The sequence below is a fragment of the Myotis davidii genome, unplaced genomic scaffold (genome assembly GCF_000327345.1).
Source record: "Myotis davidii unplaced genomic scaffold, ASM32734v1 scaffold265, whole genome shotgun sequence".
NCBI classification, from domain to species: Eukaryota; Metazoa; Chordata; class Mammalia; order Chiroptera; family Vespertilionidae; genus Myotis; species Myotis davidii.
Window position 1 is genome coordinate 4,227,130 of NW_006296627.1, and position 17,162 is coordinate 4,244,291.

The 17,162-nt window shown below is 52.9% G+C and overlaps 1 protein-coding gene across 1 annotated transcript in view; it reads right to left on the bottom strand.

Annotated features, from left to right (window-relative positions):
* Positions 1–3,285: 3,285 nt before the first annotated feature.
* ARHGAP1 (Rho GTPase activating protein 1) overlaps positions 3,286–17,162 on the bottom strand; it is a 17,637-nt gene continuing 3,760 nt past the window's right edge. Inside the window, exons 2-13 of the mRNA XM_006779488.2 lie at positions 16,917–17,098; positions 16,600–16,695; positions 10,793–10,880; positions 6,663–6,794; positions 6,221–6,307; positions 5,920–6,018; positions 5,172–5,279; positions 5,016–5,092; positions 4,745–4,822; positions 4,193–4,321; positions 3,929–4,032; positions 3,286–3,808 (exon numbers count right to left, since the gene is read on the bottom strand). Coding sequence (XP_006779551.2) covers positions 3,629–3,808; positions 3,929–4,032; positions 4,193–4,321; positions 4,745–4,822; positions 5,016–5,092; positions 5,172–5,279; positions 5,920–6,018; positions 6,221–6,307; positions 6,663–6,794; positions 10,793–10,880; positions 16,600–16,695; positions 16,917–17,049 — 1,311 coding nt within the window. The 5' untranslated portion in view covers positions 17,050–17,098 and the 3' untranslated portion in view covers positions 3,286–3,628. The remainder of the gene's footprint in view (positions 3,809–3,928; positions 4,033–4,192; positions 4,322–4,744; positions 4,823–5,015; positions 5,093–5,171; positions 5,280–5,919; positions 6,019–6,220; positions 6,308–6,662; positions 6,795–10,792; positions 10,881–16,599; positions 16,696–16,916; positions 17,099–17,162) is intronic.

The window sequence follows — 17,162 nt, forward strand, 5'->3', positions numbered from 1 at the left end:
CAGCTTCTTGTCCTGCAAGTTGTCTAAAATCCTAGCCCACTGCCTCCCACTTCTGTGCAGGCCAGGGTCAACCACAGGCTCAGGGGAGGGAAGAACGGCGCCATGTGACGCTCAGAGGCTTCTCAGTTACAGCTGTTTGGACTCCAGGCATGTGGCCACCTCTCAGCGGTACAAGCCTGGGCTGGTCAGGAAAGCTCTTAGAGCCTCGTTTTCCTGGGTTGTAATGTCCCATTTCGGGGCTTCAGTGAGGTGATGTGTATGGAGTGGGTGTGCATGTTAAGCACACTCACAGTAGAATCTCCATAAAATGTAGGCCAGTCTCATCAGCTCTATTTCCCCTGCAATACATCGCTCACCATGCAGCCTCGCCTGGAGGCAATGGCTGGCCTCTGGCTAGAAGGGAAAGATAACAGACAGCCTTTCATGTTTCCAGCAGAAGCCAGCAGGGGGTGTGGGGCTCCCCAAGCTGCCTTGGATCTGTTTGCTGATCAGTGTGTGGGGTTGTGGCTGAGCAAACCAGACTGAAGGGAAGGGGTTGGGTGAGTAGCAGGGAGTCAAGGGCTCATGCCAGTTTGTGTCGCTGCCCAGGGCACTGGGGTGGACTCTTTGGGGATTATTCCTGCCTGGCCCCCTGGGAACTTCTGCAGCAGGCATCTCAGCCCTGGCCAAGCAGCCCCCTGCCTCCCAGTTTGTGCCCCCAGTGGGGGAAGGGAGCTGGAGTGGAGCCAGTGTCCCAGAGGCAGCTGCTGTCTGGGTTGCCTCCGGAGCCCTTCAGGCTGAAGGCAGGCCCCTGGACAGCAAAAGGCTAGTTAGAAAATTCTAATTTCAGCCCAAACGAGGGGCTGAAAAGAATGGGGCCCACCCACTGTAATAGGCTGGGGAACCCTCGCTGGTTTGTAAACTGCACACAATGGAGCCAATCAGGATAGAGTTGGCGAAAGCCTGGGTTAGAAATGGCAGCAAACATTCCCTGGTGTCCTGACCTTCAATTGGGATCCCCCAAAAGCAAAGTGTTCAGTGTCCCCAGGTCTGAAGCTCATGTCCTACCCCTTTAAAGCATATCCCTCCAACCCATCCCGAGACCTGCTGTTGCAAAGGCCGAGGTACACTGGCTTTTGAGTCACTCAGCAGAGGTCTTGCCAGGAGCCCAACCCAAGTAAACAGCTCTCCATCTCCTGCTCCCTTCCTCGTTGCCCTAGGTCACACCCCTGTGTTCTAAACAGTCACCCAGCTTAGAGCAGAGAAGAGCCATTGAGAAGCCGCCAATGCCTTCTGTTCAGTTACCTGGACGAGGGCCACAGTGTGCAAGGGGACTAGCTTCCTGGAGCTCAGTGCCAGTGTTTATAACCACCATCCTGACAAAGTGGCTTGATCCTGCAGCTCTGGCCCAGCTCCCCCAGCCCAAGCAAGCAGTGACGAGAAAACAGAACAGGCCCAGCTGAGGCCGCACGGCCTCCTGATTGCTGTTGGCAGGCAAACAGCTCACTGTTGGAACCTGACCTTGACCACTGTGCCAAGGGAGATTCTGGCCTGCCCTCATAGTGACAAACCACTTTTTAAGAAAATTGCAATAAAATACACACAAATGTTACCATCTTAACTAAAGCAAAGCAAAACCTCAAAAGAGGAAAGGAAAATGGGACCTTTCATGGCTCCATGAAAGGACATGGCAGGTGGGAACGGAGGCTCTCAGAGGGTGCCCGGCGAGGGCTTCAATCCCAGCTGCTGCGCAGGGTGGGACTGTCACTCTGTTCACCTGGGAAATGTGGTCATTTAGTTACCACAGGGCACTGTCTGTGCACATTATTTCTGGTCCTCAAATGAAGGAATGGTCTGAGGTGGGGCCAATTTTACTATTACCAGTGAGAGCTGGTGGCAAGCGATGAAACGAAGATTCAAACCCTGTCTGAGTCTAAAACCCATGCTGTTGTCCACCAAAGCCCACTCCATTTGGGGGACAGGAGAGTCCGTGGTCAGGTGACTGCTCACACTTCTAAGCCTGGAAGACGGTCTCATGCCCACTCACACGTGAACCAGATGAGGAAGGGGGTCAGATGGACTGGGCAGGGACTTCCTGAGGCCCCATCTGCTCTCCCGCAGCCACACGCTTCCCACCCAGTTCAGAAACTCCATGCCCACTTCTTTAATAGTCAGATGGGCAGTTTCCATCTCCATTTTTATTGAAATACAAAAAGTGCAGAGGTGAGATACATGATTGATGCCAAGGAATTCATGAAGTGTGAATGTGTACACTTGATTCACAGTACAAGCCCTTCCCCCAGTCCCCACCGACCAATGGGGCAGGGGAAGGGGAAGACCAAATAGATCCATAGGCTCCCAGGATAAGGGGCTGTGAACACCTGATGCACAAAGTAGGGCAGGAAGCACAGGCCTGTACCCAGGCTAGAGACACAGGGACTAACAGAACCAGCAGGCAGTCAGGTACCGGGAGTCCTGACACACCAGTGCCCTGGGAGAGTGCCCAAAAGGAGCTGGGCTGGTCAGTGAAGACCCCCATGGTCAGGCTCTAGGCTCTGGCCACGGCTGTGGGGACAGGGTCACTGTTCAGGGTTTTCCCTCCTGCCAGAAGTCACGACTACAGGAAGGGGGGCGGGGGATCTCGGTGTTCACCAGGAAGGAGTGTAATTAGAAAGGATACAGTTGGAATGCAGGACAGCCATCATCACTGGAGTCCAGGTTGTCGGAAAGACAACAGGGCCTGGGACTCCCACTCCCTGGGCAAGGTTGCTAGACCTAACTAGCAAAATCTCTGCCCAGCCCCTTAGGAGCCCCCCGTAGGAGGAAGGAGCCACTACGATCCTGAGGCACCGAGTCATCTCTGGCCAGAGCAGAGACCAGTGTGACTCCACAACACACAGGACTGCAAGAGCCTTTGGCCTAGAGGCTGTCCTTAGACAAGGCATACAGGCTGAGCCTGCTCCCCTGCTCAGGTACCCGGGGTGCTATCTATCTCTAATGGATGCAAGAACTCGGCCATGTCATCTAAGCTGCGTCCAAGCAGAAGCAGGGGTTAGAACATTCTGGGAGCAGTGCCACTTGGGAAAAGCTGACCAGGATGCGTGGAAGAAAAGGCAGAAACAGGAAGCAGATTCCAGGCTGAATTCCTTAGCGGTGGAGGTACCCATGCTGAGGGGAGGATAGAGCAGGGGGCTTGCACCCAGGCCTTCACCCAGACAGAGAGGAGCCTCAGCAGGGCCTGCCTAAGTCAGCTCAGCCTTTCATTTCCCCGGCAATGAGGAGGGGGCGGATCAGCCCAGCTACCATCCCAGCTGACAGTGGAAAGAGGCAGGAGAAAGCAGGAAAGGACTGCTGGAGCCAGTTCTCCCACTGGAAGGGCCAGGGCCAGCTCTGCACAGCCCCACAGGAACCAGGGATCCAAGGAGGCAGGAGAAGTATAAGGCGAAGAAAAATGTCCCATGGTAACAGCAAGGCCTCCAGGGCCGGCGAGGTGGACTGGAAAGGGGAGGAGGAGCTGCCCAGCTGGCTGGCTCCAGCTTCATCTTCTCGGGCCTCATGACCCCCTCCTGGGCAGGAGTCCAAACTGGGGCTCCCAGAGGAAGGGCTATCAGAGAAGGGGGCTGGTGGGCAGGGGCTGTGCTCAGAGCCCCTAGGAGCCAGGGGTAGGGAACAACTCCCCTTGATGGTCCAGGAGGAACTTGGTAAAGGTGTTGATGGGATTAATGGCCTTGAGAGTGATGGCAGCATCCTTGGCCCACAGCAGGTTAGGGCCAAAGACGACGGCCAGGTTAGTGTTGGTCATCTTGTTTTGGTCACACTGGGCAGAAACCTGTGGAGGGAAATCAGGGCTGCAGCAGGCCCACAGACCCAGCTCCCACGTCCTGCAACCGGCTACCAGAGCAGCAGGGGCCGGTGCTCCTCCCCCCTTTCAGGTGAGAGGCAGACTCACCTGCACCAGGAAGGCAGTAAGGAAACGAAGCACCTGGTAGTTCTCCTCGGGCAGCGTCTGGAGGACCTGCAGCGTCACCTCCACTCTCTGGCTCTCATCAATGTCTATGAAGAATGGGGGCCTGGGTTACAGGGGCCCAAGGCTGGCTGGCTCAGGTAGCCCTCGCACAAGACCAGGGTGGAGACCCTAACCAAACCCGCCTGCTCCGAGTCCAGCACAGACCAGCAGAAGCAGCTCAGACCTGGGATGGGAGAGGGCACTCACTGAGGAAACCCACTACGTGAGGGTAGAGGTCAAAGGTGAGCAGGGGCTCAGGAAGCTCCCGGAGGAAGGTCTTGAGGATGACCGCTGGCAGGTGCAAGTCGTTGTACTGGTCGAAGTCCACAGGCAGCCCTAGAGGTGGGTGGGGAGGAAGGTGAAGGGGAGCTGGGAAGCCCCACTGCCCGACCGTCCTCAGACGGCCTCCTCCAGGAGAGCCTCTTGCACCTGCCATCACCTCTTCCTTTATGACAAGGGGATGCAGACTCAGGCCATCTGGGTGGAGTGGGACTCCCACCACAGTTATTCCTGGTCTCCGAATGACCCTGAACCCAGGACCCAGAGCCTGACCAATGAGGGAGCAGGCCTGGAACAGCCAGGTGGGAGAGGTACCATGTTATCTTAGCAGATGCCATAGAACCTTTGACAGAAACAGAGCCTGGGACCCTTGTTTGTAGGGCAGCAAAAGGCAGGGAAGCCCCTAACAGTCACACACCTGCCCCCAACCCCTCCACCCCAGCGCCCACACGTGAGCTGGACACCCCTGGGACCACTCACCCATGTTATACTTCTGCTGTACCTCCCGTACGACTTGGGTGTTGGCAGACCTTCGGAAGATCCCTTCAGTGGTGAGAGCTGGGAAACAGGGGGCCTGGTGAGCCTTAGAGTTCTGGGGCACATGTAACTCCCCACCATTCCATCTGGGGGTTCCAGTCAGGGTCAGTGCAAGTGCGGGTGCGCATGGGACCTCCCAGCCATGCCTGGCAGCTTCTTGAGGGGGTGGGGGACCCTAAGCAGGTCGTAAGGGCAGGGGGGCCCTGGCACTCACCGTGGGCCTGCAGGTGGGCAATAGTCTCGCGGACCACGAGAGGAATGGGCTCCTGCTCTGGGTTCTTCTCCTGGAGGCTGTGGGCACAAGGGCAGTGAGCAGGGTCTACAGCCTGACCGGGGCTCCAGGTGCCAGGTGCCCCGTTCCCATACTCACTGCTGCAGTGAGACCCCAAACTGCTGGTTGGGCAGTGGGGGCCGTGGGGGCATGGGCTTGGGGGCTGTTGCAGGGCTCTTCTGTGTGGACTTCAGGAAGTCATCATACCTGGGGAGCAGATGGGACAGTCAGGCCCTCTGCCTGGCTCTGTAGACGCTACGATAACCCATTTGTCAGGCACTTCCTGGGCTTTTTTTTACACAGGCTAGCTAGTTCATTGGATTTATGTAACAACCCAGTTACACAGGAGAATGTAAAGTCTTTAGAGCAGTGGTTCTCAACCTTCCTAATGCCGCGACCCTTTAATACAGTTCCTCATGTAGTGGTGACCCCCAATTTCATTGTTATAAATTGAACATAATTAAAGCACAAAAACAATATATGTGTTTTCCGATGGTCTTAGGCGACCCCTGTGAAAGGGTCGTTCGACCCCAAAGGGTCGCGACCCACAGGTTGAGAACGGCTGCACTAGATGCTGCATCTTTCTTCATTTGCAAATAACATGTTATTTAAAAATAGCCGGCCGTTGTAATGACGACGATAAGAATGCTTCGACAGAAACAGAATCTGAACTCACACTCTCTCCTCACGTGCTGTCTCTCAATCGTTACATTTGCTTCCTATTTATCCTGGGATTCTCAAGGCTTCCTCTCCCCTTGGCCGGCACACCCCACCCCACCCCACCAACGTGACACGTGTGTACACAGATGCCATCCAGTGGGCAGACACAGCCCCTGCCCAGCCTCACTTGAGCACTTGGCGAGGGATCCCTAGTTGCTCCAGCTTCACGTGCTCGCTCAGCTCACTCAGGTAATTCACATAGAAGATCTTCTGCCCAAACTTGAAGCTGCCGATGGAGGAAAGGGCACGGGTTGGGGAGCGCCCCGGCTTCGGCAGGCCTCCGCTGTCCCCTCAGCAGCCCAGCCAGGTCAGACAGAGGCCTAGCCCCAAAAGGGGGTGTCCCCAGGATGCTTGGCCTCCTCTGGCATCTGCTTCAGAGTTCAAGGGGAAGCTTGGGGAGACCACCGTCCCGCCCTCGGCCTGCTCACCTAATGAAGGGCTTAAAGAGGATGAGCAGGGTCTTGATGAACATGGTGGGGTGCACGATGTACAGGGCCTTGATGTTCTTCTTGTACCTGTGGAGGCAGAGTGGGAGTTCAGGAGTGGGTGTGGCACGGGAGACACAGAGTATGTTATGTACATCTTCTGATTTCACTCCTTACAGCAAGCCTGCAAAGTATCATTGCTGCCCCATTTTACAGATTAGGAAACGGAGGCTCAGAGTAACATGAAAGGTCACAGAATGAGTAAGTAGAGAAACGGATTTGAGCCCAGGCAGTTCCAACTTCTGATTCTTTGCATTTACCCTGACTTCCCCTGGCATGGAATAAGCTCCTGCCCAAGCACAGGGCAGCCCAGAACCTGGCAGAGCTGCTGACTCCAGAGCCACCTGCTCCAGGCCCTGGAGCCCACCCCTGGGCCCCAACCCACTTTCGGTCAAACTCCCGGTAGGCATCCCGGAGCCAGCTGAAGGAGGGCTTGTTGTCGCTGGTCAGGCCGTGGTGCAGGTAAAGCAGTGTGTAGTCACTCTCCACGTACTGGTCCAGGGTGTGCTTCAGGTACCTGCAAGAGAAAAGACCTGCTCAGCCTGCCCTGTACACAGATGGGGCCCTTTAAGACAGAACCTGGTGCCCCAGGAATCTGCTTATATCAAACCCCCTCCCCAAGAGCCATCCATCCTGGCTGCCTCAGCAGTTGCCATGCTGTTGTGGAGGGGTTGGGGCTGGGCGGGACAATGATAACAGCTCTCAGTTTTGAGCACTGACAAGACTCTAACTGGAGCCCTCTCACATAACTGCAGTAAACACGGGAATAACATTTCCCTCACAGGATCGTCAAATCAATAATAATGATACCATTTATCAATATCAAGCTTTTAGCATCTGCCAAGCACTTAATATCTCATGCCTTCCTTGTAACAATCAAGGCTGATATTATCCCCTTCTTACACGAGGGCAAAGAGGCTTAGAGAGGTCAAGTGCATACCCAAGGTCACAGTTTATGGTGGAGCCTGGAGGTGAATTATCTAATGCCAAAGCCTGTGTTTTTGGTTTTTTTTTTCAAGTTGTTTTTTATTGATTTCAGAGAGGAAGGGAGAGGGAGAGAGAGAAACATCAGTGATAAGAAAGAATCATTGATCGGCTGCCTCCTGCATGCCCCCTACTGGGATCAAACCTGCAACCCAGGCATATGCCCTCGACTGGAATTGAACCTAGGACCCTCAGTCCACACGCCAAGGCCCTGTCTGCTGAGCCAAACCAGCGAGGCAAGCCTGCGTTCTTGGCCACAATGCAGCTCTCCCGCTTATACTTGAATTCCTAGCACAGGCTGTAAAACACTGCCCTGAGAGGGGACCAGGGTGGCCAGGGGGTCCCCATCCCTGCTCCAATCACTGGGCTTTCGTGGACCAAAGAGCCACATCTCAGGTTCCCTATGCTCATAACACATCCACCACTCCAAAAGAAGCACACACGGTGTGGAGCCCCCGTGAGGTGGAGAATATAAAGAAAATGAACAAGGAATCCAGAAAGGAAGGAATCCAGTGGAATGCCCTCTTTCTGGGTGGCCAGCCCAGGCCTCAGCAGGATCATGACTGGAGGCTGGGAGGCAGGAAATACAGGGGCTTCCAAGGGGGTGGGGAAAGGAGAAAGGAACCAAAGTGCCCAAGGATGCGACTAAGTGTCCAGGTACCTCCTGATCTACCCCAGAGAAGGTAACTTACGCAATGGTCCATGGGTGCTAGGCTCGGCCAGCACAGGCAGGCAAGGGAAGTATCTAGGGATGAATTACTACTCTGATCCCAATCACTATTATTACACAATACGTTACCCCTTAGATACACTGAGCACTTCACAATATGCAAAGAAAAGTTTTTCCACATGAAAAGATGGCATTTTGCAACTAAAAAATAGCAATACTTGTAGTGAAAATACACTCATCTTTTGATGGATGTTACGACCTCTAGGAAGGCAATAAAGTGTTATCTACCAGAAGCTGTAAAATGTTCCTACTCTTTGACCCTAAGAAAGCAGCAGAGATGAACATCTTCTAGAGGACCTGCAGCGTCAACATTTTTGTAGAAGGCTGTTCATTGTAGCCTGTTTTACAATGGAAAAACAGCAACAACTGAGCAGCAAGCTAGCTATCCAACAACAGAGAATTGGTTAAATAAATCACAAGACATCTATAAATAGAATACCTCACAGGATGCTCCTACAGACAAAACCAATCTGTGAAGTGAGAAGTCTGAACAGTGGTTGCCCTTTGTGGTAGTGACTAGAAGAGCGAAGGGAGGTTTGTGGGAGGGGCTGACACGGGTGGGTTCAATTTTTCAAACTTCATCAAAGTACACATAAGGTTCACTTTTCTGTATATATATCATATGTCAATAAAAATTTTTAAAGGATGTCTTTGATGAATGTTTAATGCTCAGACGATAAACACATTACATAAGATACAAAACTGACTACAGAGCCTTGTATATGTTATAGGAAAAAATAGGAAGCAAATACACTAAAATATTAATAGTGGTTTTCTCTCTGGGTGATGGGATTTAGGAGCGACTTTTTTGTACAGTTGTGTATAGTTTTCTTTACAAATGGATACAGTGGCATTTCATGTATATATCTTATCTAATGCCCACAACAACCCTGTGAGGTGGGCACACTTATTTTTATGGGGCTCAGAAGAGACCCACCCCCAAGTACACAGCTAGTAAGAGGCAGAGCGAAGTCTAATCGGGCTTCTGCATCCAAGGTGCAGGCACTTTCTGCTTCAACCCCGAGACCTGGTGACAGCTGGGAAAGCCAAGCTAGAGAGAATCTGACAACCAGAGGACAGGCCTGACCTCTGATGGACGTGCCTCTCTGCTCCCAGTAGGGACTGTGACCAGGTCAGGTAGGCGGGGGGGGATCTGTGTGGGACAGAGGACAGGATGGCAGGGGGCTTCCTGGAGCCAGACAAGCCCCAGAGTGGGTGCCCCTCACCCACCAGGCTCTCTCCTGAAAACCAGTGCTTTCCCATCCCCACCCTCTGACTTCCTCCCCTTTGGGCTATTATCTGGCCAGGAGTCTCTCCACTGCCTTGTCAGATGTGATAAAACAAGAGGCGGAGGGGGTGGAGGGACCCGTGACTCAGTCACCCTCAGGCTGAGCTCCTTGGCCTATTCTTGGACTGCCTGTCTGAGGAGCTGGTGGGAGGAGGGTTCAGGAGGCCAGAGAAAGACGCACACGGCTGAAGACTCGGGATTGGCCCTGGCTCCCTCGGGCTACAGAGACTCAGCAACCAAGTCCTCCCACTTCAGCTACTGTACCCTTGGGCTGTCCGGACCCTCACCACACCCTACAGGCACAGAGCCATTCAGAACTGCAAGGAGGTGGTATGGGCAGTGCAAACATTTCCAATTTCAGGAAGTGTTTTCAACTGGTCAGGGAAGAAGTGCGAGATCATAGCTGTACACACAGTGAGGAGCACAGTAGGGCGTGGAGTCCCGCCCATGCTGTGGGCCCTGGGCTGGCAGCTGTGGCTCAATAATGTTTATTGGAACAAGGCTTGTCAAACTCCCGCTTTCTTTTTTATTTTTTTCATGTTTTTAAAGTACCTTATATGGTAAAACTACAGCAAACATATTTTTTGTTCGAAGAGGGAAAATAAACGCTCTGGTTCTAAGGATGATGTAAGCAGCCCCTGGCTCCTCAATGGCACTGCAGTGTAGGCTGACTTCCACCGCGGCTTCTGCAGCCTGTCATTCCCCGCAGCTAAAACCACACTATACTCGCACACGAGGAAACAGCGCAAGTGGAAGCACCCCCTGTCACCACTGGCACCGTAAGGAGCCAACATGTACTCCAAGTGGCAACAGGCAAGTTGAGAAGGAAGCTGAACCAGGGCAATGAAGCAGGCATTACTATAATGACAACGGTAAGGCCGATCAATTCTGGAAATGCCCACTTTCAATAGAACTGTGAGCTCCACGGACACAGGAATCTTTCCTGTTTCTTCATGGCTGTGCCTGGTGCCAACAGACACAGGTGACAGACCCCGGCAGGAACCTCCCCGTGGCCGCCACATTCAAACCCCCACTTTCAATCAGCCTCTTGCCTTGCAGCAGCAGATTTCAGACTAACCAGAGCTATTTTATACATAAAGCCAACAGTATCCAGGCAGGTTCAGACGCCAACGGCACCAAATAAGATAGTACGACTTGTGCACATAATGGGGAACGACAACCACATTGGATAACCAGATTAGCCCTCACATTTGGACAGGATTTTACTTTTCCAAGCATTTTCACACACAGTATCTTCACTCCTGCAATGAAGGAGGGCTGTGTGAATATTCCCTAGGAAAAGTGAAGAAAAAGAGACTTAAAAAGACAAAGACACTTGCCAAGGTCACACTTTCCAGGACTAAAAACTCCTAGCCCACGACTGACTCCCTCAGGAGGAGAGGGAGGCAGGGAGGGAGATGGCCCCACACAGGGAGGGACAATAAGGAAAACAACATCAGGCCAAACTGGGGATCTGGGCACAGGTCCCACCACCTTCCATTTGGGTACTCACCCCAAGAGCTTGCTGTGGTCCAGCTGGTGGCTGGGAGGCATTCGGCAGGCACTAAACACAATGATCTTCCGTCCATACTTGTCATCTCCTAGATATGGAGAAGATGGAGCATGGTGGGTGAAAGATGAACCAAGAGAAGCAGGCTGAGGGCCTGAAAGGTAGCAGGCCTGGAGACCTATACCATTTAAGACAAGGGTCAGAGCAGGCCATGCAGATGCACCTCTGGGCAGCTGCCTGCACTTGAGGGGGTGTCGCTGAAGGAAGAGGGACAGGTTGCCCTCAGGGATACTGGGCTGGGGTATAAAGAAATAACAGGACTTTGAAAAAAAAAGAAAATCACACCTGATAGAATCAAGCCAAATGTTCATTAACGGATGAATGGGTAAAGAAAATGCAGTATATCCATAAATGGAATACTGTTCAGCTATAAAAAGGAATGAAGTACTGATACATGCTACACTGTGAATGAACCTTGAAAACATTATGCTAAGTGAGAGAAGCCAGTCACCAAGAGCTACACATTGTGTGACTCCATTTACACGAGTTATCTAGAATAAGTAAATCCATAAAGACAGCAAATTAGTGGTTGTCATGACCCCGAAGAGGGCAAGAACAGACTGACTGCTTATGAGTACGGGGTCTGTATGGGTATGGGTGAAATTCTGGAAGTACATGGAGATGGAGATACACAACACTGTGACTACTAAATACCACCAAATTGTACAATTAGAAATGGCTAATTTTATGTCACATCCTTCAAAGCAACTGTCTTGCCAAGGAGTCACCTGAAAAGTCACACTTATTTCAGAAGCATCCCCTTTAAGCAGTGTATATTTGGAAAACCTCACCGAGGAAATCAGCCTGATTATACAATAGTGTCTCTCTCTCTCTTTCTTTTTCTTTGTTGATCCTCTCCTAAGGATATTTTTTCCTTTGGTTTTTAGAGAGGATGGGAGAGGAAAAGAGAAAGAGGAAAACATTGATGTGAGACACATTGATTGGATGCCTTCCGCACGTGCCCCAAACAGGGCCAGGGACTGTGCCCTTGACCAGAATCAAATCCTTGACCCTTCAGTCTGCAGGCCAACACTCTAACCACTGAGCAACTGGCCAGGGCAACAGTAGTCTCATTCTGACCACTAACAACACTTTCTGATTTTATTAGAATTATTAACCACACCTGCCTCTAAATTCTGGACATTTCTAAAAATCATATCCTTTCTCATTAAGGATATTCCAAAGAACGTGAAATTGAGAGGAGTTTGTAACGCTGTGGGAAGATGTTCATTTGGATGTTATGTGTCTGGGATGTTTGTCCAAAGCTAGTCATAATTTGAAGGCCTGACCATCTGACTTTGTCATGAAACCAAGGAGCTCCTGAGACATATGTTTTTCCTCCCTACAAGTGAGATGTTCTTCCAGGTCAGCATGGATCAGGAACCCCAAGCAAAGACCAATGGGGACAAGACCTGGTCCCTACCTTCCCTTCGGCTCCACCCTCATGCTTTTGCAGAGCTCCAAACCACACTTGCCTAACCCTGATTGTTTCGGAGGCGAATAGAAAGCTACTGACACAACCCATGAAGTGCAGAGTCTGTCCTCCATCTCCCTCTGAGGACTAAGGATCCCCCAGGCCTTGCTGAGTGTCTTCTCCGTATTTAATAAGCCATGACCTTGATGATGCTTCTTGGTCAGTGACTTCACTCAGGAGTCAGCGCTTTTTCAAAGTGGTTGCCAAGGCTCTGACTCTGTTCTCTAGGGCTGGGGCCAGCATCTCTGGAGAGGCTGAAGGAGGCTTCTGGAATGTGGGCAAAGTGAGCCTGGTCCCTGCCGGCCACATTCCTTGGAATGGCTCACAGGATTGTCCAGGCTTGGCTCCCGCCTCTCCAGGCTCACACTGTGCACACATCTGACACAACAGTGTTCGCAGCCCTGTCCACAGTAGGCTGTTTCTCATGCTAGACAGACCTTTCTCTAGACAATTTTGCCCCCCTCCTCTAGGCTAACTCCTCTGAATCCTTAAGACTCATCCAGGGCATAATCTCCTTCTAGAAACCTGTGTCTTCTCCTCCTTTCCCTAGACAAGTCAGCTTTCCCTTTTCATGGCTCAAGCATGAACCATTATCCATGATGCTCTGACTCTCCTGTGTAACTGTTTATGTGCCTGTCTCTTCTGCTGGCTTGTGAGCAGCTCCATTTTTGAATCTTTCATGCCAGTCCAGAGCCAAGCATGTGGCAGGTGTTCAATAAATGCTGGTAGTCCGCACAAAGACACCAGTCAGAACTACACAGTATGCACATTCTATTTTTGAGTTTGTTCATGACCTCTAGGTCATCAGACTGCTTTAGGCAGCGAGTTTCCCATAGTCTGGGGCAGAATTTCTCCAGACTTACAGGCAGAGAAACCTCTGCAAGCCTGTGTTAGGGGGAGAAGGTGCAGTTCATCTGGAAGCAGGTCTATTTTGATGAACTGGATACCACTTGCTCTCTCTCATACCCTAGCCTAGATCTTGGTGTTGGGTTCCTTCCAGGCCAGTGTGGGAAGTGGCAGCCTCTGGGGTCTACTCTGATTCACTTCCCATGGGATCTGACAGGAGATGGAAGAGCAGACTGGGGCAAAGGATTAGACTGGCCAGCCCAGCCTCATGTACAATCTAGAGCTTTAGAAACCCCTGGCCTCCTACCATGAGCCTATGAAGGGAGGGACATCATTTGCCTACTCCCCTCTAAACAGGAAATGCCCCGGATGTGGGGTAAACCCTGGGAGGAGCATGGATATTACAAGAGATTCTTTCTATGCCTGCCCCCAACAGTAAGGCAGCGCTCACTGGCTGGCAGACCTGAGGACTTGGGCTTTGGAATTTGAAGAGCTAGTAGCTGGTAAAGCAAGCAACTGGGGTGAAGGACCAGAGCCTGTGCTCCATCCACCAAGCCTGGCCCAGCACCCTGTACACGGGAAACTGGATCCTCAACCATGGCTCCCCAATGGGCACCCACCAGTGAGTGCCATGATGTCATATGAAAAATATTACAAGCACATGCATGTGTTTTCTAGGGCAGCAGGTCTACACTTTTCACATTCTCAAAGACCAGCTTTAAGAACCACTTCACTGGACTGGACACTCCTCGTAGGAAGGAGTGTGTATTTTCCCTCGCTGAATCCTCAGTGCTGACTAGGAGGCTCGATCCGGAGCAAATGTTCAAAAAAGGAAGGGTGAACGAAGTCAGGATGGAGGTGGGGGACAAAAGGAGGAGTAGTGAGGCAAGAACCCCCGACAGGCAGGAATGAGGTATGGGCAACCTGAGGGTCTCGCCCCCACCCTCCCCAAGCGCCCAAGTCCTTCAGTGACCCAGGCATTTGCCAGCAGGCAGGGTGTCCGCTGCTCCAAAAACCTACGTAACAAGGCCCAGAACTTCCCTCCTGATCTGAGAAGAGAGTGGACTTCTGCTCTGGAGACTGAAGGGACAGAAGGAGCCGGGCAGCACTAGTGTTCCCAGAGCTGGGGGGAGGGCTCAATGAGGAGGAGACGAAGCGCTGTGGAAAGCACCAGGAAAAGACCAGCCGCCTGAGAACGAAGCCTGTGCATTCCCGAGATACCGATCAAGAATTCTCCTCCCAGGGTAGCCTGGGTGTTAATCAGCAACAGCAGCTCCTCCAGCAGCCATTCTGGGAACTGCAGGCAGCCAGGCCAGCCACCAGCCCCGCCCACAACCTGCAGGGCAGGCCCAGGAGAAGGGAGGTGGGGGCTGGGCAAAGTCCTGGAGCCGGCTCATATATTTGTTATATTGTTAAACTGTCAGGAATATTGCAAGCCAGTTGACTTCAATAGCTTGTTCGTAGCTTGAAATCTGCCATGGTAGAAATTTCAAATGGCACAAACAATAGCCTTTTTTCCCCTTCAGGAGGGCCACGTCTGTCAGCACACCACTGGGAAGAACCATGTGGACTGAGTTCAATGTGACAGTGGAGCATGACAGCCACCGCTAGCGATGACAGGCTGCAGAGGAGGTGGGGACATAACCCAGCCTCCATTCCAACATGGGCTCTTTGTCTGGTTTCTAATGCCAGGAAGCTGCCCCCCCGCAGGAGCTGGTCACCATGGTCTCATCAAACAGGTCTCACCCTGGCAGTGCCAATCCAAACTCCTCTCAGCAGTCAGAGAGGCACAGGCATGCGGGCCAACCCACCAGAGGGGCGCTGCGCCTGCAGCCAGGCCATTGCTCAGAGCCAGCCAACCCCCTCGCTACCTCTGTGGACAAGGCCCGGCCATCCCTGAAGCTCCTTTCCCTTAGGTTCTGGATGTATTGCTACACAGCTGCCACCCATAATTCTTTGCTATTTCCGGCTCCCAGGCACCGCCCACTGCCAGCTCCCTAGAGTGGGGCTGCAATTAAGCGGCCCCAAGAGCCCTTCCTGATCCACAGCCCAGAGGCCACAGCCCAGAGAGGCCAAGCAGGGAGAGCCAGGAGCACACCTACCTGGCTGGGCCCCCTCAGGCTCATCACACCCTGGGGAAATAGAAACATGTTGCAGCTCTGCTTGCAGGGGCACAGGGGTCACCCCTGGGGAGAGGAGCGGCCTGCTCTCCTGTGACCTGCCCACATAGGCCAGGAGGACGTCAGGATAGACTCCTTCACGTCAGGCACCCTCCCCACTCCCCCCATGCTCCAATCAGGTGCCTCTCTGGTAGTGAGGAGAGACAGTTCTGAACCTTCAGGGGACTGTCCTGTGCCCAGGTCAGGAACAGATCAGGAAAGAACTCAGCCTTGCTTCTGTTGGGATGAGAGAGGCCACAGCCAAGGCCCCCAACCCAGACCTGGGCAGGATCCAGGAACACAGATGTCATGGGAATACCTCTGACATCAGGCATAACCTCTGAGCCCAGCACTGAGGAGAGGCCAGATGCCTCCAGCCCCCGCGGCCAGCACCACACTGGATCCAGAGACCATGGGCTCCCTGCTCTCCTTGCCCATTCCAGTGACTCAGAGCAGGGCCATGCTGTCACTCTTGCTTATAGCTGCCTGGCCTCACCAAGGATGGACAACCATTAGGAAAAAGACAAAGAATCTTGCAATTAATTTCCTCTATTAGCAGTAGGACCCTGAGGGCAGAAACCAGGGCATCAACAGCCCTGCTACCTCTCCTGGCCCTGGAGTCTTCTGGGTACTGCATTATGAACAGGAGGGTGGGAGCACATGGAAGCCAGACCTTGGGGCTACTCTGTACCCATTCTCAACAGGGTAACACACCTGCTGGGAACCTGATGCTGCGGGGTCATGTGGCCCCTGACTTCGACTTCCTTGGAGGTAGGAGGGACTGGCACCTGCCTGCTCTCCAGTAACTGAGGGAGTAGGAAAGCTGGCATGCGGGCAGAGGAAAGGGAGGTGAATGACCACTTATTCAGGGCTATGTACTCTGGGCTAGGCCCTGACATACATTCACTATTGCAGTTCTCTCAACAGCCCTGTCCGGAAGAAATGAGTTCAGAGAGCAAAGCTAGAAATCAAATCAGGGTTTTCTAACTTCAAAGCCACTGGGCCACACTGCCCCTCACAGACCATCCGCCAATGGAGACAGTGCGGTCACAGTTGAGGAAGTGGGTGCAGGTGAACGGACCAAGTGGCCACCACAATCAAGTGGTGAGTTTGAAGAATGGTGCTCAGGAGACCCGGGCCAGGGGTCAGACCACAGAATGGGCATGGCCCCTCCCCGAGTCCCTCCCTTTACCCGGTGTTACAAGGGACTGGCTTCCTTAAGCCAGAAGTGCAGACTATGAGGAAAAAGGTGCAAAATTGGGTGCGCTTACCTGCCACCTCCACAATCTGGTGCCGGGCGATGTCGTAGTAAGGGTCATCCCACTTCAGGTGTGTGACAGGTTCTGGGGAGCTGCTTTTGGAGTCGTCTGAGGAACATGGCAAAGTCAGGGGGAGTCTGGGCTAGGCTGGCCCAGTGTTCTCCCTGAGACTTGTGCTCCTGGGCCCTCTCCCCAGGAAGGCTTGTGCTCCTGGCCCCACGCTGGGGTTGGTCAGCTTGCCCCCATCTGCCCTCCCAGAGTCTCCCCCAGCAGGAAGGGGTCTCCCCATCTAAGGTGCCTGTAGCTGCCTGAGATCCAGTGATGCCCACCTGACTTGGGAAAGTCGGGCATTTCATCGGAGGGCCAGTTCTTCTCGTCAATGGAGGCCAGCTTCAGCTGGTTCAGAGCCTGGCTGGTGTCATCCAGGGTCAGGTCATCCTGCAGCTCTGAAAGTGGGTCCATAGCTGAGCCAGTCCCCGACAGCCTCAGCCCACGGAACCTGAAGAGAAACCTGGGAGAGGCGGTTGTAGGTGTAAAGAGGTTCAGCAACACCCTCTTTATACCTGTAACTGCTA